At 47.0% G+C, this 23,939-nt stretch overlaps 1 protein-coding gene across 14 annotated transcripts in view; it reads left to right on the forward strand.

Annotated features, from left to right (window-relative positions):
• THRB (thyroid hormone receptor beta) overlaps positions 1-23,939 on the forward strand; it is a 386,050-nt gene that overhangs the window by 265,682 nt on the left and 96,429 nt on the right. For all 14 annotated transcript variants that reach the window (XM_082460761.1, XM_082460768.1, XM_082460767.1 and 11 more), the window contains one exon: positions 15,272-15,335. In XM_082460761.1, the coding sequence (XP_082316887.1) occupies positions 15,314-15,335 (22 nt within the window). In that variant the 5' untranslated portion in view covers positions 15,272-15,313. The remainder of the gene's footprint in view (positions 1-15,271; positions 15,336-23,939) is intronic.

The raw sequence follows: 23,939 nt of genomic DNA on the forward strand, positions 1-23,939 counted from the left end.
CATGCATTTCATGTAGGATCTGCATTATTTCTTGGATGTTTTAGAAACTGGCTGATTTCCCTTTCTCTGGAAATCTTTGTTTTCAAATCACACGAATTTATTTTTCCTGAAAATCACACAATTCGTTTTCTCAGGTAAAACCAACAATACAGGTTGATGACCAAAGTGCACTATCTTTCCTTTTCATATAAGAAAACAGGATAGTGCGTCTTATTTACAGTAAACAATGACTCTAGAGATGGTTCAACTGAAGTGTTCCATCTCATAACTGTAAAAATCATTTGGGGACCAAAAAATATGTTTTTTGAGGGAGAGTAGATGTTGTGAAAAATATTGACTTAAATGTTCTCTCGCTGAGAAAGCATTAGTTGAACTCCCAACAGAGACCATTCAACTGGTAGCCGTCAATTGCTGCAACACTGCTTACAAGGGTTCATTTTATAAATGCTGCTGTCCCCAGAGAAGTGAGTTATCCTCTTAACAAATCTCTTTTACAGAGTATCACACAGAGGATATAAATCCCAGGCTTTCCTAATGTTATCAATTATTTTATAAAAAAAGAATTATACCCTGACAAATGTATGCCTAATACTGTGCCCTTTTTATAAGTTACAACCTGCATGAAGTAAGCCAAGTTCTCAGCAGACAGCGAGGACACTTGGGGAGCCCTCCACCCTCTTCCCCACCTGCCTCTCCACCTCAGCTACTCTGCAAGGAGAACACATCTTCACCTGACAGCTCTTCTCTCCTGCACAACAGAAGCACTTTTCTTGTATGAACTCATTTAATCCTCATAACATCTCTGTAAGGGTCATACTCTCTTCTTCTTTTAGGACACATGTTCAAATGATATTAAGCTGATGGATGGGACTTCCCTGGCGGTCCAGTGGTTAAGAATCCGCTCCCAACGCAGGGGGCACGGGTTCGATCCATGGTCGGGGAACTAAGATCCCGCAAACCGCTCAGCCTGGCCTAAAAAGAAAAAACATAAGTAAATAAAACAAGCTGTTGGAGATATCCTGCCCAGGCATCCAGATTGCATTGTCAGGGTGATTTCAGCCCAAACACCTACACTTTGGACAACCCCATTCTGAAAGACCCTCCGTACACGGCTGGATCTGGACCTGGAAGATCACACAACCGGGTGCAGGATGGAGTGAGGATTTGCAGAGCATGTGTGTTTTGTAGAGTCAGGTTTCCTTAGTTACTCTTTCCCTCCCACACACTTGTATGGTCCTCTGCGCTTCTGATGGAGTACCAGATGCAACCTCCTCCAAGTAGAATTGTTTGTGAGCGCTCCATCACCTCTACCAGGTGGTGCTTCCCAGAGGGGGAGGAGTACGGCTTAATCATCTTTGTGCCCATCGAGGAACCCAGCTGAGGGACACGCGTCTGGCAGATGGGATGGCTCGGTGATTTAGAGCACTAGATCTGGGTTGACATTCTGATTCCTCCTCTCAGCAGCCGGAGGGAAAAGCTTCTCTGTCCCTCTAACCCTCTGTTTCGTCAATTAGCAGAAACAACTGGACGTGTCTGTTCCTCCAAACAGCCTGGTAATTAATGACACAGTGGCTGTGCCCTCCTTGGGAATTCTCTGGAGACGGAGCAGTCCCCAAGGATCTTCCTATGTCACACCGTGGCTCACAGCTTAGGGATTCCCTAGTGAGAATGTTGAAGCCAGGACTCTGGGTAACCTCCTGACCTCAGTTCAACCAGACCCTCTGTGCTTGGGTGAGCACATGTCAAGATCATGAGCAGACAGACACACTGTATATAAGATAGATAAACAACAAGGACCTGCTGTAGAGCACGGGGAACTCTGCTCAATACTCTCTAATGACCTCTACGGGAAAAGAATCTAAAAAAGAGTGGATACGTGTATATGTGTAACTGAATCACTTTGCTGTACACCTGAAACGAACACAACATTGTAAGTCAGCTATACTCCAATCTTTTTTTTTTTTTTCCTATTCTTTTAAAATTTATTTATTTATTTTTATTTTTGGCTGTGTTGGGTCTTCGTTTCTGTGCGAGGGCTTTCTCCAGTTGCGGCAAGCGGGGGCCACTCTTCATCGCGGTGCACGGGCCTCTCACTGTCGCGGCCTCTCTTGTGGCAGAGCACAGGCTCCAGACGCGCAGGCTCAGTAGTTGTGGCTCACGGGCCTAGTTGCTCCGCAGTTTTTCTGGGCGTTATAAGTTCAAAAGCGTCAAATCTATACAAAGACCAGTTTCACAGAAAGTGGCTTCTTGTTACCCAAAACTGCTAGTCCTGAAAAAAGACCAGAGTTGGGGGGGAAGTGTTGAAGTTATCAAGGGAAAGCCACTTAATCCAAATAAATTACTCTTGAGTTAAGCCTTGATCAAGAATTTTAAGTTGCATTATTGACTAATAGATGTCTCTGGAAGCAAATAAGGGCTAAAGAAGGCTCTCCCACCTCCGATTCCAAACCTAAGCCAGAAAACATCCACCTGCCTGATAGGAAATAATAAAGGCCTATGTTTCTTTTTCAGCTTTAAATTGAACGGTCTGTGATGCTTCATTTACGTATGCATTTTTAGCAGTTTCATTGAGTCATAATTTACATAACAAGGTTCCCCCATTGAAAGTGTACAATTCAGTGGATTTTAGTATATTTACAGAGTTGTGTAACTATCACTATAATCTCATTTGAGGACATTTTCATTACCCACCCCCCCCCCAAAAAAACCCTTGTACCCTTTAGCAGTCAATTCCCATCCCTGCACCAATGCCTCCCGCCACTACCCCACCCTGGATAACCACTTTCTGTCTCTATAAGTGTGATTTTTTTTTTAACCTAGATATTGCCTGGCAGTCCCTTCCCTTGACTTAAAATTAGAATCAGATGATAAGTGTTCCCTCAAAATCTGTCATTTTTGAGAAAATTCATTTTTGTCATGCATCCCCAAGCCTTCCCTCCTCTAGGCAGCCCCCATCTTTCACCACCACCCTCAGAGGGTACCATCGTTCTTCATCTAACAAGTGTGGATTAAGGGCCTACTGTGTGCCACACGCTGTCTGAGCACTTGGGGGAATCGGTGAACAAAACAAAGAGCCTGGACTTTAAGGAGTTTGCTTCCCAGCAGAGGGAGACAAAACAATAAGCAACAAAAAACAGCAAGAAAACCAGAAGTAAAAGGTACAGCATGTTAAAGGATGCTGCATATCCTGTGGGAAAAAAAGAAAGAGTGGGGCAGGATAAGGGGTGTCTGGAAGGCTTAGAGCACAGGGAAGGGGCAGGTTACAGCAGGGGCTGGGGGGTCAAGGTGGGCATCCCCGAGAAGTTAAAGTTTGCAGGACTTAGTGGGGGTGAGGGAGGGACTGAGCGGGTGTCTGGGGGATGAGCATTTCCAGCAGAGGAATAATCCTGGTGCAGAAAGAAGTAGGAAACCATGACAGAGAGGCGATTGGGGCAGAGCATGGGAGCCATAGCGGGGTTTGGAGCAGAGGCCGCCATGAGCTGAGTTATATTCCCAAAAGGGCCACTCTGACCGCCGTGTCGAGAAGAGATTAAAAGGCAACAAGGGCAGAATAGGGAGACCTCCCGGACATGATGTTAGAGCCACTTTAGGGCCGTGGTTCTCAGCCTCGGCTGCACATCCGAATGTCCCAGGCAGCTTGACAAAACTCAGGCCTGAGTTACGAAACACTAATTGGGCTGGGATGCAGCCTGGGTGCTGGGACTTTGCAAAGCCACCCAGGTGATTTGGGTGTGTGGCCCAGGGTGACCAATAGAGTTTTAAGAGCTAAGCAGTCCCACCGGTTTGACTTTGCAGCTGGGAAGCAAGAACCCACAGCTGGCCCCAACTGCTATTGGCAAAGCTGTGCTGAGAGACAATCAGAGCCTCACTGCTGTGGCAGGGCCAGAAGTGGCCGTGCAGACAGTGTGCAAACGGGGCCAGGGGCTGGATGGAGCCCCCCTGGACCATCAGACCTTGAGGAGGTCAAGCCCATTCTTTGACTGGATGCAAACATGAGACTGAATGTGATAGCCGGGTTCCGCCCTGCCCCTGACAGAGGGCGGGTTGTACTATATCAGGGCAGAATAGAAGGATCAGGTTTGAACCTCAGGAAGTGGGTATGTGATTCACCCAACAGGCATTTTTTAAGAATCCTAGTTCCATTGTGCCAGGCATTGTGCAAGGAGCAGCTAATAAAAAGATAAGGTCTGACGGTCCGTGCCAAAGCCAAATGGCTCAGAGTGATCACGCCATATAATATTTCAAAACGTGTTATTTGTGGGAAGGCTTTAAATAAGCCAAAGGGGAGGGGGGACCCTTCGGTTGCATAGCTGAGCTGTTGGCATTTCTAACTCAGAGGGATGAATAGAACATTATTGTGTTGCATGGGCACAAGTACAGCAAGGAAAAAAAAAAAGATGCCTGTGAGCCGTGAGCCAAACATGAATCAGCAATCTCCTTCTATTGTTCGGAAAAGAATCCTGATGCTGGGAGTTGGGCATTTAAGAATCCTGCAGAAATGCCCCTCCCCCCGGCAGGAAACAGACCCTGGTTGAAACATGGCATCTTCATTTTGGCTTCCTGAGCTGAAAGGAATGTAAAAACCTTGGAGAGGATTCAGGGGGAGCTGAAGTGTGAATATGGAAAATACAACCCAGAAGAAACGAGAGATGATTTAGACGCAACGTTGGCAACCTCTCAGGGGCGGCTCACCAAGCGCGTGTTGATTCTCTCTGACGAGCAGGAAGTAGGGCTCCCCCGGCTTCGTTACCTTAACGAACGTTCTGGGCTGATCACCGGGCGAGCTGGTGGGAGAGGGCACAGGGCAGTGCCTACCTTGTGAACACCTTCTGATCTGTGGCAGTGGGCAGGGGGGTTTGAACCCCAGCTGCACCAGAATGGTCACCTGGAGGCCTTGTGGAAGCACAGCCTGCTGGACCGCCCTCTCGGAGGTTCTGACTCAGTAGGTCCGGGGTAGGGCCTGAGCATCTGCATCTCTTAGTCCCCAGCTTATGCCGAGGCTGCTGAGCTGGGACCGCGCTGGAGGAAATAAGTCATGGGGCAGGAGCGGAGGGTGAGCGTGGCTTGAGGGCAGAAGTCCAGGTGCTTCTGTGCCATTGATGTGTTGGTGCTATAGCGGGTCCCTCAGTGCATAGGTAGTGGCTTTTAAATTTATTTATTTATTTATTTCTGGATGTGTTGGGTCTTAGTTTCTGTCCAAGGGCTTTCTCCAGTTGCGGCGAGCGGGGGCCACTCTTCATCGCGGTGCGCGGGCCTCTCACTGTCGCGGCCTCTCTTGTTGCAGAGCACAGGCTCCAGACGCGCAGGCTCAGTAGTTGTGGCTCACGGGCCTAGTTGCTCCACGGCATGTGGGATCTTCCCGGACCGGGGCACGAACCCGTGTCCCCTGCATTGGCAGGCGGATTCCTAACCATTGCACCACCGGGGAAGCCCGGTAGTGGCTTTTAATTAGCAATATGCTTTGGATCAACTACACTGGCCATGATTTTGCCAGCCGCCAAGGAAGCACGGCCAGAGGGAGGGAAAGAGAGTTCTCTGCAGGCCTGCGGCAGTCAAACAGGACGTAGTGTGTCCAGTGACTCTGAACCAATGAGTGTGTGTAGCTTCAGGGGTAAGAGAGTGACAGTAGGGTGACCCATCTCCACATTCGGCTTATACTCCAGTGCTTCTCTCATGAGCAGAAGTTCTCAACAGAATCAGCTGGGAAGCCTTTTCTAGGTACACATTCCAGGGCCCAGCCCCGGAGATGGTGAGCAAGGCTTCTCAGCTGATTCTGCTGTGAACCCCTCCCTTGAGATTAAGAACTGCTTTTCCTGCAGCCTCCATGGTCGTGCCCCACCCTTACAAGAAAGCAGAGTGCAAAGCCAGCCTCTTCGAAGGTGCAAGACTCCTTCACCTCATTGGGTCTCGCTATCACTCTGTTACTACAGGACTCGAGTGTCTCAAATTCCAGGATGCACACTTGAAATGCAAGGGGGTCTTCTGAGAAAGAAACTGTCCAGTCACAGAGCTGGGGGCCTTGATCAGCTCCTCTTCTAGACCAGGTTGACTGGGCTGGTCCTGAGTGGAGAGGTGGGGATACCTGCCCAGAGTCAAGTGTAGCCCACCAAGATGGTGCCCCAGTGCCTCTGACTTGTTCCCAAATGGTGTAGGCTGTTGGTTCCCAACATGTGATTCCTGGAAAGTACAGTCCAATCACCCAGGAACTTGGACATGCAGACTCCCAGACACCCCTACCCGACACCACCACCCCTAGACTGGCTAAATCAGAAACTCTGGGGGCAGAGCCCCGGCCACCTGTTATGAGGAGCCCTCCAGGTGTTTGCCGAACTTTGAGAACCGCTAGTTTAGTTTATATGTAGCTTCCTTGCTACACATAAGTCAGAAACAGAACAGGATAGAAAAGCAGGCAACCCGCCATGTATAGATTTATCGAGATCCTCTTACAAGAATTCCGGCGTGCGAAACATGCTCATTTGTCAGATTCTCACCTAAGAACTTAGCGTCCAGCCGCTTTCTCGGCTGCCTTCGGCGTTCCTGCAATTCCCAGTGATAACGCAGCTTATCGCATCCCCCTCCTAAGACAAGGCAAGGGCTGTGTTCCTTTACTTTTTAGAGACTTCATCGCAACTTCACCATGTGATAGGGGCTCCGGAAACTCTACTGAATGATGGTCGTATCTTGTTGATGCCCACAATGAGCTTAAATCCAGCCAAGATTTCATTCTCTGTTCTCTCCTCCACAGCTTACGCCAGGCTGACCCACTGAAAGGTCAATATGAAACTGAAAGGTCAAATTATGTAGCCCTGGGTTCACAGAGAGTGAGGGCTGAAAAGAGATCAGGTAAACCACACCCTCGAACTTTCCACTGATTCCCAAAGCTGTTACAGCCACGGTCCCCAAACTCTGTACCGAGGCACCCTGGGAGTGCCACAGCAAACCCAGAGGAACACAATGGGATGTCTAATTTCTGAGAGAAACACAGGCACAGCTGTCAGACGCCATGCAAATACTACTATTAGGCTGTTTGCAACTATTTACTTAATAAACAGAACATTTGTTCCTTTTGCCTGGGGTCACTGTGAAGCAGTTTCTGGAACAGTAGGGGTGCCAGGAAAATTGAGAACCTCTGTGCTCTAGAATCACTGAGCCTGGAAGGAGGTATATTTTGACCGTACACTTTCTGGTGGCACATTTAAGGGAATTCATATTCCAAATTTAACTTAAAAGTCAGGAGGAAAAAAAAAAAAAAAACTCTAACCTAAATGGGAATAGAATTTTGAAAAAGAATAGATACCTGTATATGCATAACTGAATCACTTTGCTGTACACCTGAAACTAACACCACATTGTTAATCAACTGTACTCCAATATAAAATTTTTTAAATTCATAAATTAAAAAAAAAGAAAGAAAAGTGCAACTCCATGAGTCTCTTAAGGGCTTCTTTTCTTTCTTACCTTCCTAGGTAGATCTATTCACCCCAATTACCTGACTCAACCCTTAACCACGGTTCCCGTAATTAAAAAAAAAAAAAAAAAAAATCACCTTTCTTCATGACTTAAATATAATGGATTAATTCTTACAAATTTGAACTGATAATTGCTCTGATGCGTTCCTGAAAATCACCTTTAAAACACATTGTTGAAAGACAAAATCTAAGCTGTGTGTGCAATGTGCTCGCAGGAAACCGTTGACTTTGTCAAAATATTCAGCCTTCACCAGGCAGCATTAAACGAGAACCCACAGAAGGGGAAAATGGAGATCGTACAACGTTTCTGAAGTCTATTTCTGTAGATACTCTGCAATGCAGACGCTCTCCTTCCGCCACATTTGGCATTTAAGAAGTAGTGAACAATTATAACTATATCTATTAGGAGAATTTTATTTGCATCTTCAAGGGATTTGGGGGAGCAAAGCAGTCTTCATAATGTCTCCTCTGGAAGAATATTCTTTCGATCCCAGGGTTAAACATCTGCAAGGAGCTCAGGGCAGATTCCAGAGGCAACAGAACCCAAGCTCCATCTGGGCACTGCCGTCGCCCTGGGATGGAGATGGTCAGGGGTCAAGCAGTAGAATCGTTTCTTAGGAGGCTGTCGAGGGCAGGGGGATGGAGTGGGTTCTTGTTTGGTGTTGCCTCACTCGCCATCAAACTCTTTTAAGAAATCAATAATACATCATTCGCTTCGCTGTTACCGTTTTCTTTTCCCACACGTTTGTCATTATCGCTACCCGTGTCCTGGTGAGTCACCTAACCGCAAGTAAACACTGCGGCATCTGGTGGTTCTGCGTGGTACCCTTGTTCCTCAGGCATTATGACGGATGCATCCCAGGCCCCTCAACACACGTGCCCGTTGTTGTCTTTGGCGCAGGGATGCTGCACTCCTGTCCACCAGGTGTCAGCAGAGGCAGTTCTAACCGCTTGCTTTGGCCAACAAGACATCTGTTGAGGTTGTTTCTCCTGCTGCGTCGGGCGATTCCCTCAAACTACCCATCTGCTTCCTCTTAAGAGTCTTACTTCTCAGAAGCATTCAGAGGTGATGGCCCACCTCTAGAGAAAGGTAGCTAGGAGGAAAGTGTGTTATAAACTTAGCAGGCGGCGAGTCGAGGCTTTCAGAAGTGGCCTCATAAAACTTTTTCCGGCTGGTTCCTTCTTGACTTTTCTATCACTGCGTTATGTGGCTAGAAATGGTTCCAAGTTTCGCTCATCGTGACACTAAATTAGATGCAGCAGAGAGTTTTAGATTCACAGGGGGCTTGGGTGTTTGTTTGAAAGCCCACTCTGACCCCAAGAACCCCACTCCTAGCACTGCTGACCTAGTCTTCAAAGGAAAAACAGGATTTTTCTCCGTCTGTGGCCCCAGCCCCTTGCACGTGAGGATGCAAGAATACCACCAAGTGCCAAGCACATCTGTTCTATTTCATCCATCCATTCCCTTTGAGGTGGACCTTACCCACCTGAGGACGTGACTCTTGACCTCCCCCGTGTCATTCTGTTGACAAATGGCAGGGCCCGTGCTCCTTCCAAGCCATGGTGACTTTGCCCAGGAAAGAGAAGGAGAAAGAGAAGGGAAGAGGGAGAGAAGGGGGCACTGATTTGGCATGGACAGAGGTTAAAAGGAAGAGTAGAAATGAGCCACAGAGTGGGATCGTTGAACTTGAATTAAAATCATTTTACCGAGAACAAAAAAGTCAGCCACAGCAAATTAAGCTCAGTTTCAACCACAGAGCCTGGCTGTGTTCTCTCACTACTAAAGGCAAAACACTTAGAGTGATGGCCGAAAATCTGAAAAGGAAATTATGGCTTTGCCACCCAGAGTTTACTGATGTCTCTGATGTGGGGCTCTAGGCTCCCGCCACGGCCAGCGGAGAGGTTGTCACCCTGCCCCATGCTCTAACAGGTGATCCTCTGGGACGAACACCTGGGCCATGTCACAGGGCAGAGCTATGACTATTATCCCACATCTTTATTAGGTAACTCACAGTCTTATGTTCCATTTTAATCAGCCCAATCCCTAGTCTAACCGGGCTGGCTTTGTAAATTTTTTTCTCGTACTGCATTTTTGCTACTACACTCCCAAATAGGGTTAGTTTTACCAAGTGGAAAAAGGTGGATCACAATGGTGTATGATTTGAATACCCCTGGCCTCTGTTCTTTTCTATGTGAGAAGTGCCTAAGTTATTACCATCATCAGAAATTCAACCATTATATATTCACTTCACTGGATCCTAGATTTACTCTTAAAATGCAAAGACCTCAGGGAAGGACAACTGGGGCTGCATTTGGAATGCTGTAGAATTGGATACAAATTCATCTGCGTACCCAACCTTCCTTGCTCCCCGTAACAAATTTAAATGAACTTGAAGGGGAAAAAAATTCACAAAAGGTAAAATTCAGACTGGGAAGAGGAGAATGGCAGAGGAGAGAGGAGCATTTCCACCTCCGTCTTATCTTAGGGTCTACGGAGGTGGGCTTCTGGGCTGTTATGTCTTTTAAACCACTTCAGGGAGCCCCTAGTGGCCAGATAACAGCTCCAGTTGCCCACACCTTAGGGATGACTGGGATTGGCCAGGAGATGACCGGGTGTAATAATAGTGACTATAATAATGAAGACCTCTTCCAATACTGTAGGTTGGTGTCCACTTTTACATTTACAGAGCATTCTCAAATTCCCTGGTCCTCGTCATAACCTGAAGGGTGGGAGATTGTGATTTCACTTCACAAGGGCTTCTCAGAGCGTGAAGAGACCCGGCCAAGATGTGCAAGCTGCTCACCTGAGACCCAAAAGCATCCGAATGACTCTCAGCCCAGGGTCAGTCCTCCATACCCTGGGGCTGAACTTGTTCTTACCAACAATTCCCAAACATCAGGGACAAAGCTGTCATGGGGGAAACGGAGAGAAGCAGACACTCCAAGAGGGAGAGAGAGAGCTTCATGACCTCACTGCCCTCCCAGGTGAGGGCAGCCCCTCCGAGGGCACAGCTACTTGCCTGCACCCAGGCAAAGTGGTGGCAAAGCCAAAGTGTGGGCGGGGGTCGAGGACTCCAGCCCCATCCCACAAACCCCCCGCAGTGCCCAGCGTCCCACAGACCTAGTCAGAACAGCGCTTGCCGCGTAAACACAACTTCAAGACCCATCCCAAGTGGAGGGTGTAGCTTGGCCCTCAACTCATGTCTCCACGACCTCTGACATGAGGTCTATGTAGGAAGCCCGTGGTGTCCACGTGTGTCGATGCCAAGTGAGACGGTGTTCTGTCCGCCTCTGAGAGTCTACCCGGTATTAGCGGTCTCAGCGTGGAGCCCGTAATAGCCAGAGGCTGGAGCATCTGACCTTGTAAACAGAACCAAGAGAGTTGCCTGTGAACGTGACCCCCGCCCACCCCACACGGCCCCCTCTTGGCTTCCTGGGGCCGCCTGGGAAGCACCTGCTGAAGATGTAACTGATGACCCCAGTATAGCTCACCATTCAGACGCCCTGAGAGCCAGGGAGAAGCAAACGAGGACCACAAACGCCCTCCTCGGAAAAGGTAGATGTAGAGCCGTGAGGGGGATGCATCTTTCATTTTTTAATTGAAGTAGAGTTGATTTACAATGTTGTGTTAACTTCTGCTGTACAGCAACGTGATTCGGTTATACATATATCTACATTCTTTTTCATATTCTTTTCCATTATAGTGATGCGTGTTTCATTTTAATTATGTGCAGACTATATAAGCAATGACTCACTAGGTCTGCGTGGAAAGATTTTCCAAGGGGGAATTTTCACAGTTGTCCCTTCAGTGTTGTGTTTTCTACAGAGAAAAAGAAAACACAAGGGGACAAAAGGGCATGTGGTCAGGGCCAGGGCCTTTGACAAGGTGGGTGGGGTTCTCTCTGGCCCTAGTCTAACTTTGTGACCTTGGACACTAAGACAGGAAAGTAGCAACGATCCCAGGCCGATAGGTCAGCATCCTGAGGAGTCCCCCTCTGCACCAAGGCAGAGTTATCTTCTCAAATCAGGTCACTCCCTGAAGGACCTTCCGTGGCTCCCCATTTTCCATGGGACAAAGTCCAAATTCCATAGCAAACCTCCCAAGACCCTGCATAATTTGAGGGCATTTTCTAGTTTTTCTACACAAGGCTCATTTCTTGCAGAGTAGTCAGTGGGCCTCAGGGGCACAAGGAGGAGAATAAAGCACTAAGTCCTTCGCTGGGGAGAGGCCTATTGCAAAGAAGAGCCTTTGGATACAGGGTCACCTCCACCTAGAAGCCTTCCCAGATTGCCCCAAGTAGAAATGACCTCTCCTTCCCTCGTGGCCCAGTCTGCACTGAAGAGACACTTCAGGTGAAACCTGTCCACACGTTGCACTGTTTTAGCATGATTCTCTCCCTCTGGTAGATTAGAAGCCCCACGTGGACGGGTCCAACTGTTGTCTTCGGACAAAGCCTGGGGCAGCACCTAAACAGAGTAGGCCCTCAATCAAGGCCTCTAGGCTAACCAGCCACGTAAACGAATATGTCGTGTGAAAGGAGTGTTCTCGGTGTAGCAGCACTTTCCTAGGGACTACGCTGAAGACCACGCTCCCCTCTGCTGGTGCTGAAATGCTGCAGCTGTGAAAGGACGCTCGGCTCTGAGGGGCCGGGGTGCAGACCCTTACTGGGTCTCACCGGAGGCTCTCCTCTGCCCGGGAGCAGCAGGCCTGTTGTAACGATGACCTGCAGGCTGTGAGTGGCCCCCAGGACGGGGGCGGCGGTGCAGTCAGTGCTGCTCACATCACCCCCCACCTCCTCGCTGCCGGCCCGCTCACCCACCCAGAGGGGAAGGCCTGTGCTCGCTTTCCTTTCCCCACAGGTGGCACACTCCGCTTTCTTTCTTTGTAAGGCGTTTGGACTTTGTTTCCTCCTTTGACGCCGTGACCCCCTCGGTGGCTCCAGTGGGGACCTCCTGTGCTTCCCTCCTCCGCACAGAGCACCGGCTGACACCCGCCCTGTGTCCCGGGCAACCCCAAAGCAGCCCCGGGATGCCTGTCCACTCAGAGCGTTTAACTGCAGTTTAACACTCGAGAGCTCGTTGCAGGAAAGTAGCACTAAATAATAGGAAATACTAGAGTCCTGTAGGAATAGGAACCGAAATGCACGATTAACGCTATAGGAGTGGGAATAGGAACAGAAATGTACTATTAATGCTATAGGAATGTTAACAGTTTAGTAGAGTGTAGTGGTATTAAAGTGCTATAGGAATAGGAACAGGAATATTCTATTAACGCCATAGTAATGGTAACAGTTTAGTAGAGTGTAGTAATACTAAAGGGCTACAGGAATAGGAACAGGAATATACTATTAACGCCATAGTAATGGTAACAGTTTAGTGTAGTGTAGTAATACTAAAGTGCTATAGGAATAGGAATGGGAATATACTATTAACGCCATAGTAATGGTAACAGTTTAGTAGAGTGCAGTAATACTAAAGTGCTATAGGAATAGGAACAGGAATATTCTATTAACGCTATAGTAATGGTAACAGTTTAGTATAGTGTAGTGATACTAAAGTACTATAGATAGTACTTTAGTACTTTCCTACAGTAGAAGGAAAACAGTACTAAATAACAAAATCAGTACTAAATTTCGTGGTGGTAACAATATTTTTTAAGCCTTAATGAGATGTTCTTCCTCTTTCTGGATACTTTCTGCTTCACACACAATACTTTCTGCAGTTCCGATGCCTGTTCAATTGAAAATTTGAAAACAAAGGTATTTTTTAAGTGTTGGTATAGCAAGAACATAACTAGATAAAAAGGACACGAAACGCTTTTGCCACATTTGTATTCATGCTGTGGTTTAATGTCGGTATTGTCAGTCAGGATTCCTCTGGTTGCAAGGGGCAGAAACCTTCCTGGACCCGGCTTCCGCGGACGCGGGCACCGTCTTGCTCAGGAAGGGTTGAGGAGGCCGCAGGGACACAGCTGGGCCTCAGGGAGAAGTGAAAGCAGGGCTCTGAGGCCACAGCATTCTCTTGTCACCCCAAGTTCTCCGTGAATGTCAGGTGCATCCTCTGTCTCACCTTCAGACCGGCTTTGGCCGTGTGGCTAAAAGGCATGGCGTCAGACAGTTTGAGAGTTTTAGTTTCTGATAAATTCTGCCACCAGAGCTGGAATACGTAACCTACCCCTCTCCCTCCCTCTCTTTCCTCCTCTCTCCAAACATCCAAAAAAAAGCATCATGTTAGCCCCTCCCAGGTCTTGGGCCACTTCGGCCAAAGGTGGGGCACTGTGGTTGGCCCAGCCGGAGCCAAGTTCCTTGTCCGCTCCAGAACATTCAGGAACACCATCCCAGGAGGACGAGGCCGTGTCCACAGGATGGGAGGGGAGTTAATGGCAGCTCAGGTTCTAAGAACGAGAGGTCTAGACAGTCGGTACTACAGGTGTGATCCGCACTCTCCCTTTTGGGGGTCTCAGAACCTGATTCTCTCGCTCACAACTCAGCTGCACAGTTGAAGGGGACAGAACAGAGGGCTTGTGGCTGGTGACCCTTGAAATGTTCATCAGTAGCAAGAACGCATTTTCCTAGTAATTAATCGTCATCTCTTCTACCAGATGCCAGTTCAGCAATCTCATACCATGCCGTATCAACTTTCATTCATTTTATTTTATTCACTTATTCAGAGCATATATTTCTTTTTTAATGTTTTTTTATTTATTTTTGGCTGCGTTGGGTCTTTGTTGCGGCGTGCAGGCTTCTCATTGTGGTGGCTTCTCTTGTTGCAGAGCATGGGCTCTAGGTGCACGGGCTTCAGTCGTTGCGGCATGTGGGCTCAGTAGTTGTGGCTCACGGGCTCTAGAGCGCAGGCTCAGTAGTTGTGGCGCACGGGCTTAGTTGCTCCGCAGCATGTGGGATCTTCCGGGACCAGGGCTCGAACCCGTGTCCCCTGCATTGGCACGCGGATTCTTAACCACTGCGCCACCAGGGAAGCCCCGCATATATTTCTTGAGTGCCTATTTTGTATCGGACACTCTGCTCATGTGGAAGATATAAAAATGACCAAGACATAGTCCCTGCCACAAAGAGGTTACAGTCTAGTGGGAAAGGCAGCCTTGGAAACATGTGGTGACCACATGTGATGACCAAGGCGTGACCATCAAGGTATGAATTCAGGGCTGCAGGATTCGATGTGGAGACAGAGAGGGCATGGGCGCATATATAAACCCATATTGTAAACACAGTCCACATGCTTCCTCTTCTCCGATCAGTTATTAGCATCAGGATGTTCCCTCGGATTCCATTCTCCGGAGCAGTGTGTCTAAGACTCCAAAGTGTCCATCAGTCATCTGCAGTTGCATCTCGTCCAAGTGCAGATCTGATGGAGCAGGTTGGACGTAGGACCCGAATTTTCTGTTTCTGGCAAAGCTCCCAGTGATCTGAGGCTGCTGGTCCACAGACCACACTTGGAGAAGCAAGCATCTGGATTGAGGACGCTGACGCATCTCAGCCGCTCTTGGGAAAAACAGCAAGTCACTCGGCTGGTGCTTTCTTAAAAAACCTGAGATGGCAAATAGACATGTGACCTTGAATAAAGTATTATTATAAAGACATGTTTATAGGAGGAACCCCGAGATGAACATTAAAAGGTCTTGTAAACTTATGTGTATCACGCAGCCCACCTCTGCTTCACTTTCCCTGAGTTGAAAGTAACAAGTCACCTCCAGCTAATTAATGCATGTGATGTTGTTTGGAACAGAACCTTATGGAAAACGCAGGTTATAACCCATGGTATTTTTCTTGTCTTTTTCTCTATAGGAGATGTCAGTGAAAAAGAGGGTCCAGAATGATTACTAACCCATGACTCCCAACAGTATGACAGGTATCTGTTTTATTTTCTTTACTTTGTGTGTTTCCATTTTTGTTCCACCCGCAGAGAAATATAGGCTTCCTAAAAGACCAACCTAAGAGTCTTAGCAACAGTTATTTCCCAGCCAGTGAGTGTTATTAAATGCAAATATATCCATACTCTGGTTTCTTTTCAGCTCGTATAAATCTTTCGCCTTTTACTAAAGATTTCTGTGGAGAGTGGGGGGAAAATTGCAAATATATCCTGTGACTACATCCCAACAAATGTGCTTCCAGCTTTTTCGGAAGCCTTGAGATGCACCATCAACAGAAACATGATGGGAGGAAATGATAATTCACAGTGAAATCCTAGTTTTCAGCCTTCCCAAGGTTACCCTCTCACACCCAATACTTTCACCTGCCACATTCATTCAGATCAGTATAAGAAATGGCTCTGTGTACTCAGTGACCACTGAGTTCAGGCGTCTTCCTGAGGGAATATTCAGCAGCAGAGTCAGAATGGAATATGATGAGAGCACACAAGCTGAAGTGAGCTAGAAAGCAAGGGACGGAGGGGAGACAGAATGCACCCCTGAGGAACAGAAGGTTGCAGTAGCACGGATTCTCTGTTCAACGCACAGAGCTGGGGTTACAAACTCACGGGCCCCAGGGGCCAGATAGATAACGCCCGTGCCCAAAACAGCTGGCTGTCAGGAAAAACAAACCAAACAGGAGAACCAGGCAACAGGCAGGGAGCGAACCCAGTGTGTCCAGAGATTTCAAATTTTCGAGAGAAGCTGGAAGCCAGATTTGGAATGAAATATCCCCATTTCTGTTTGGTTTTTTTTTTTGGTTTTTTTTGGCCGCACTGCACGGCATGCGGGATCTTAGTTCCCTGACTAGGGATCGACCCCGTGCCCCCTGCAGTGGAATCACGGAGTCCTAACCACTGGACTGCCAGGGAATTCCCCAAAATATCCCCATTTCTAAATGCAAGCAATTAACATATAAGAATGTCAAGGATTCATGGGCTAGTCAAAATACATCTTCTGACTAGAATCAACCGTGAGCTCTCAGTTTATAACCACACCTTCCAGCCCAACCCCAAGCCTAGGACTGTTGTTGGGTTACCATGGCAGCAGGGCAGGTACCCATAGACCTCAGCCTTCTGCAAGTTTACAAGCCTTACGTAATGGCCATAACCTTACATCTCCCAGAATCACTGCCCTGTCTCTCTACCCATCGATACTCGAGTTCCTGGTGCAGCAAAAAGACAGAGCACCTGAACATACTGGAACATACTGGAATGATTCACACCTGTAGGATAGCCTCGGAATCCCATCTCATCTTCCCATCTTATTTCTCAGTAACAGGCACCAAAAACACACCCTCCCCCATTTCTGTGTCACTGCCAACTTGCCCATTGTAGCCTGGAAAGCCATGGACGATAAGTAAACGAATAGGCGTGGCTGCATCTCAATAAAACTTTATTTACAAAACAGGCAGCAGGCCAGCTTTGGCCCGAGGACTGTAGTTTGCTGACTCTTATTCTAGGAGTCAGGATAGTCTTATTGTTGAGCAGAATCCCCAGGCCGAATCAGCTCATCTCCAGGACAGAGCTAGAAATCCAGGCTCGCGCTAAGATGGTTCTGGATTAAGCCAGCTTTCAGCCCATCTGCGGATGCGGAACGCTTTCCCTGCGGGCTGGGCTGGAACCAGCTGCCCCACCCCCACCCCCCCCCACCCCCACCCCCCCCACCCCCACCCCCACCCCCGTGGAGGACGCTTTAGCCTCCCAGCATTTGCTTTATAGCAAAGAAACTAACAGCAATTCTATTTTCAAAAGAAATCTACTCCACACACGCATATGCTCAGTCTATGTTAATGGGCTCAGCTGAGAAAATCATTGCTTTAGACTCCCTTGTTTGTGGATGAAATAAAAGTGTCCTTTTCCCTCTGTCTTTTCCTATGGTCTCAAGCTGCATGTTTATTTTAAGAAACCTAAAAGGAGACCATAATAAAGCTGTAAGTCATCAGAACTAAGTGCTTGCTTTAAAAGCATAACCTAAAGGGCAAATATGCATATTTTCTTTTTGAAACACATAATATGCAAATATGCATATTTTCTTTTTGAAACACATAATGGGTACTATTACTGTTATGCAATACAGGAAATCAATTAACCTTTTTGAAAAGAAAACCAATTTTTAAATGAACAGGAGTAAGAACATTGAATGTGTTTTGCCAAAACCGAGCAGACAAGCATTTTCAGATTAAAAAAAACGCCTTCCGCCACTTATGAAATTTCTGTATTTTGCATTAACTCAAATGGAGAATGGTTTATATTCTGGGGTTATTTAATGTCCACTGCAGTGGAGTCAAGTCCTGCTAAAATGTTCTCGTTGCTCTACCTTAACCTAATTTGACATTAGGATTGTATGAAATCACTCACCGAAAATACTGATTCTTAGAGGAAGGGAAGGAAGTGCCTTGATACCATATTTTATTGGTCTGGGATTAAGCACGGCTTCCTAGGGAATCTTTGGGGGACTCTGCTAACATTTATGTCATTATAATGAGCTCCACTTTGCATAAAATCATGATTCGCCGCATAGGGGAGTTTGTTCTAAGATATGAATACCTACAATTTTAAATACCCAGGTGAGAGGCTTTTAGCCTTGACTGAAAAGGGAACTAAGAACTCGGACCCCTCTAAAGGTGCCTGAAGAGGCAGAAACAGGGCTCTATTACATGGCCCTGACCTGGTTCTAGGGAGTTAGCATGTGACATAAAGTCACCCCGTGATGAACCTGCCATGTGAATAACAGTAGACCTCACTCAGCGGTGTGACCTGCGCCTCTTCTTTGTGACCTGCTTGTTCATCTAACTTCCCGGCTGCGACCTTTGCCTTCTCCTTTTTCTCGCTCAAGGCATTATATTCAGTGTGTCCCAGGGGCCAGGGGAAGAGTGTCTACAGGATGGGAAGGACCGGAGCGTTCCGTAGGTGTCCCAGTGTTTTCACTGTGTGATCCTCAGGTTGTTTGCGTGCTTGTTTTGTGTGTGTGTGTGTTTGTTGTGTGTGTTTGTTTCTTCATTTTTTTGAATGGCGGTATAGTTGCTTTACAATATTGTGTTAGTTTCTGCTGTACAACGAAGCGAATCAACTGTATGTATACATATATCCCCTCCCTCTTGGATTTTCCTCCCCTCCCCTCCCCCCGGCCCTCCCATCTAGGTCACCACGCTGATCTCCCTGTGCTCTACAGCAGGTTCCCACTAGCTATCTGTTTTACACATGGTAGTGTACGTATGTCAATCCTAACCTCCCAATTCATCCCACCACCCCCGGTGCTCCCTGTGTCCACACATCCATTTTCTACATCTGCGTCTCTATTCCTGCCCTGCAAATTGGTTCATCTGTACCATTTTTCTAGATTCCACATATATGCGTTAATACGGTATTTGTTTTTCTCTTTCTGACTTACTTCACCCTGTATGACAGGCTCTAGGTCCATCCACGTCTCTACAAATGACCCATTTTCATTCCTTTTTTCAAAAAGGAACAAAAGCAGATTTGTCGTTGGTGGTAGGAGGTCATGACGGGGAGGGTTCTTTACCCTTCCCAACATCTTGTATAGGTGGGAGGTTGGAGGCCACAGAAAAGGCAGTAAATGAGGGCGCATGCCCCACTCTGAACAATATAGAAGAATCTGATTTAGATGCTTTGTATCAAAGCCCCTTATCCTGATTTGTTAAGCATGATGAAATTTACATTTCTCGCTAGCCTGAGGTTGAAATTGTTTTGCATGTTGATTGGCCACTTGTATTTCTTTTCTTCATCTGTAACTTACTTGCTTGTTCATATATAGTGTCCAGTTGCCTGTTGGGGGTTTTATATTTTTCTCATTATTTGTAGAAGCAATTTATTACCTATTCAAGATAATAGCAAAGCAAACCACCTAATGTCTCTAGAGGTTGACTTCCTTGTCAGTTAAAGGAGAAAGTGAGAAATTCTCCCTCCACTCTGAAGATTAGGTCGCACCTCAGATTTGAACATTTGTAAATCACATTTTCATAAAGTCGGGCATGGGTACATTGAAGGTTGGGTGTAGAGAAAAAGGGCACCCTGGAGAACGGTTTTTTGTGTGCTTTGGGACTATCCTAATGTATAGGTTTTTCAGAGTCAAACAAATCATCTAAGTTGGGGAAGCTCAGCGTTTTATTGTAGAGCCCATGTCATTTCCAAAGGTGGCCCTCCTAGTGTTCCTGAGGCTTTTCGACCCCTCCTTATGACCACTTCCTTCCTTCCTTCAGAGATAGAACCACAGCTGTGCTCTTGTTCCACAACCTATGGAGAATATCTCTTCACGAGGCCAGAGGTTGCTCACAGCCAGATAATGACGCCACTCAAAGATAATGAATGTTAACGGCTTGCGTGCTGTTCACATTTCCCATCAATAAATGCTCTTCTAACATGGGATTCTGTTCACAGCTACTTAGTGACCCATCAAACCCGTGTTAGGCTTTTAATATACTATTATCATAAATAATGTTATAATGAACCACAGTGTACATGATGTGACACCTCTCTGATTATTTCCTCAGGATAAATTCTACGAAGTAAAAAAAATAAAAAATGCTGGGTCAAAGGGACTGAACCTCTTTCAAAACCTTTTCTGTTGCCAAATCGTAACCAGGTTACTGGACCAATCAGCACTGCAGTGTCCATTTAATCACATATCCTCTAACTTTGGAGTTTTGTGGTAGTTTAATTTTGAGAAAGGCAATTAGTTAGGCAAAGTTTTATCACAGTTTTTATCAAAGTTTTTCAAAACTTTACATTTTTCTTATTGATAATAGATTTGACTACATACACACACACACACAGTTGGCAACTTAAATGTCTTCTTTGTAGCTTACCTGTGCAATGAACTTTTCTACGTACGTACTATTAGTCTTTTTCTTATGATTCATATAGTAAGGATTTAATTCACTGTCTATCCTAAATGTTACAAACTTTTTCCCATTTTAGTATACGTCTCTCCTTTTTGTTTATAGCAATATTTGACCTTTTTAAAAATTTTTCTTCTCTTGAAGTAATTCCATACTAACAGGAAGGTTGCAAGATAAGTTCAAAGAATACCCAAAGTCCTCAAATGTTGACCTTTTATCACGTTTGCTTAATTCTTTCCCCTCTCTCTTTCTATCTCTATGTATATAATTTTTATTTGGTACCATTTACAGATAAGCTTGTGGACATGATGCTATGGCATTCTTGACATACAGAAAATGTTTAGTTTAGATATAGTGAGCTCTCTGGAGATGTCATTTTAGGATTCCTGTCTTTGTTTTCCAGCTGAGAACGGGGCTCAGTGGGTCCTTGGGATGAGTTAACACTTCTGTGCCAACACGTAGTTCTTTTCACTTAGACACAGGGACGACTGCTTAAGAGGGAAGGTTGTTTCAACAAACACCCTTTCTGCACCAACGACAGACACCCCCATGGTACCCTTGCCCTAGCCTGGGGGGGCAGGGAGGGGAAACACGACAGTGCTGGCTGGTTCCTTCCCTCCTGCCAAAGTCAGGACAGCCACGCCCAGGTCTGTGCACTGGTCACCCGGCAAGGGACGGAACACAGAAGCCAGATGTGGCTCTGCTCCCTTTCCCCACGTTGCTCCAGAAACCAGGAGCTTGGATCATTGATTTATATACTCCTGGCAGAATTAACTCTGAAAAGGCATCTGGAGGCTTATTTCACTTTTTTCCGAATTCCTGTTTCCCCAGTTGTGGCCAAAAATAAAATGTGGCCTTGGATGCCATAGAGCCAGCTATGCACATTACAGTGTGGCCACACATAGTTTCGGAGAAAGAAAAATACCGACTTGCCCAAAGAGCTAGCTCTACTGTTGGTGGAGCCAATCACAGAAGGGAACTTGGCTTTTATATTTCTTGGATATCTAACCAGCTGAAGCAATGGGGGCCTCTTTGCTCCCTCCTCTGCATGGTGCCACTTCTCAAAGTAACCAAAATCTCACTGCAAGTCAGCTAGAAAGGAAAGGCCAGGCTTCCCCCAAATGCCTTGAGGGCAAGAGGAAGGCTGCTGCAGACAAATCGCACAGAGGACCTTTAAATTCCTCCCTAGATGTCCCTCCCCATCACTCCTGAGGTACCTGCAGAAACCCCAGGTCCCCTCCTGGCTCTGGGGGCTGTAGACCCCGCCCACTCCCGTCAGTAGCCCCGCCCTCTGCCGCTCCCTCCTCCCACCCCGTCTCCACCTACTCATTCTCCTTGGAGGTGGTGGCCCGTCGCTCCACCTCTCCCGTCTGCATCCCCCTGTAAGGCTCTGCTCAGCAAAATAAACAGATCTTCCTTTCTAAGGAACTCACCTTAGAAAGCAAAGGAAGGGAGAACCATAATTGCTTATCATTGTACATTTTCCCCCATCGCACACAAATTAGAAGAGTGAAAGTCCCTGAACGGGGTCCGGTCTGGGGAAGAGAGGAGACCAGCATCTCAGTTCAAGATTTCCTCCAGTGTCCACCATACAGGGGAAAATCAAGAAAACCACACACACCCAAAAAAAGGGAATTTCTGTGCAGCTAACACATCACCCTTTTCTTTAACACGAAAGCAAATACGGAAGGAACAGTGATACTTTCTACAATACGAATGGGTAAAGGATGCCAGACCTGGCAACATCATCTACCTAAGGAAGAGCTGGCCTTCTGGACTCTGTCTCTGTCCCTCTCCCATCCCTCACCTCGTTAACCTCCTGAACTTCTCCTGGGAGAGAAACTTCCTACTGAAAAACATGGGGCTTTCGGAAAAAGACCAAATTCATGATATCTCACCAAATTCAGCCAGATTCGTGAAAATCTTCCCTCAAAACTCCTGGGGACGCGAAGACATTTGCTTCCAGACCAACTTCACTTTCCAAATTTGAGCTGCAGACAGGGGGTCAGGAAGGTGACATGTCAAAAAAAAAAAAAAAAAAAACAGGGCCTTTGGGACTTCCCTGGTGGCGCAGTGGTTAAGAGTCCACCTGCCAGTGCAGGGGACACGGGTTCGAGCCCTGGTCCGGGAGGTTCCCACATGCCACAGAGCAACTAAGCTCGTGCGCCACAACTACTGAGCCTGCGCTCTAGAGCCCGCAAGTCACAGCCACTGAGCCCGCGTGCCACAACTACTGAAGCCCGCGTGCCTAGGGCCCGTGTTCCGCAACAAGAGAAGCCACCGCAATGAGAAGCCCGCAAACCGCAACGAGGAGTAGCCCCGCTCGCCGCAACTAGAGAAAGCCCGTGCGCAGCAACGAAGACCCAATGCAGCCGTAAATTAATTAATTAACTAATTAATTTTTTTTAAAGTTTGAAAAGAAAAACAGGGCTTTATAGAGTGAAAGGTGGGAACACGAGAGTGAAGAAAAAAAATTGTCATACAGAGTGAAGTAAATCCGAAAGAGAAAAACAAATATCGTATATTAACGCATATATGTGGAATCTGGAAAAATGGTACAGATGAACCGGTTTGCAGGGCAGAAATAGAGACACGGATGTAGAGAACAAACGTATGGACACCAAGGGGGGAAAGCGGGGCTGGGGGGATGAATGGGGAGATTGGGATTGACATGTATACACTAACATGTATAAAATAGAGAACTAATAAGAACCTGCTGGATAAAATAAAGAAAGAAAAGAAATGTATTTCCCTATCAACAACCCCTGTATCCCCCCAGAAGCCACCCTTTACAATATTTGGCCTCTCCTGGACCCCTACCGGGGGCCCCACTCCCTGTCCTGCCCCACCCCCATTGTCACCATCATCACTACTGTCACCACCACCACCATCACCCCTCAGTATCCACCATCTCCACTCTTTCGAGCCCCCTGTAACCAAGAACTGCCCGCACCTCTCTATTCAGCTTCTGCTGACAGTCACAAATATCAACCCTAACCTGACAGGTTCTGTTATGTTAGGACAGATCTTCCTCTCTGTTCACCCAAGGTCCTTCAAAAGAACTGAAAGTCATTTTTCCCAACAGGAATTTAGTCCCCGATGAACACGTGATGTTATTTCATTTGCAGTGAGCCAAGAGGTACTTCTCTGGGCCACCTCCCCCGGTCCCCACCCCGCAACTGACAGCCCCGGGCTCGTGTTTTACCTCCCTTGGCTTTTCTTTTACATCTTGGCCACCGTGACATTCTCGCTCTGGAATTTTCTGTGCTGTAGAAGGGAAACTAGTGTGGACGTCCAGCTCCCCAGCCTGTAGGATGCAGGTGCATCCCGTCATGGTGCTGCTGCTGAGCTGAGAGTCGTTTTCTCCAACCCTCACACTTCACACATCAGGAGGCAAAGGCGAGCACGGTGAAGTGACCTGCCCACCGTCACCAAGGCGGACAGTTGAGTGTTCGGACACTGTTCCCAAAGCATGGGAAACTGTGGGTTAACTGACTTTAAATAGTGATCAGGTCTCATTTTCTTTTTCTTTTTTTTTCTTTTGCATTTTATTTCTATTACATTCCCATCACCATTGCTTTCTCTTTATGGGGGGGGCCGTGCCACGTGGCATGTGGGATCTTGGTTCCCCGAAGAGGGATGGAACCCAAGCCGAGCCCCCTGCAGTGGAAGCACAGAGTCTTAA

The sequence above is a fragment of the Balaenoptera physalus genome (assembly GCF_965194825.1).
Source record: "Balaenoptera physalus genome assembly, chromosome: 4".
NCBI classification, from domain to species: Eukaryota; Metazoa; Chordata; class Mammalia; order Artiodactyla; family Balaenopteridae; genus Balaenoptera; species Balaenoptera physalus.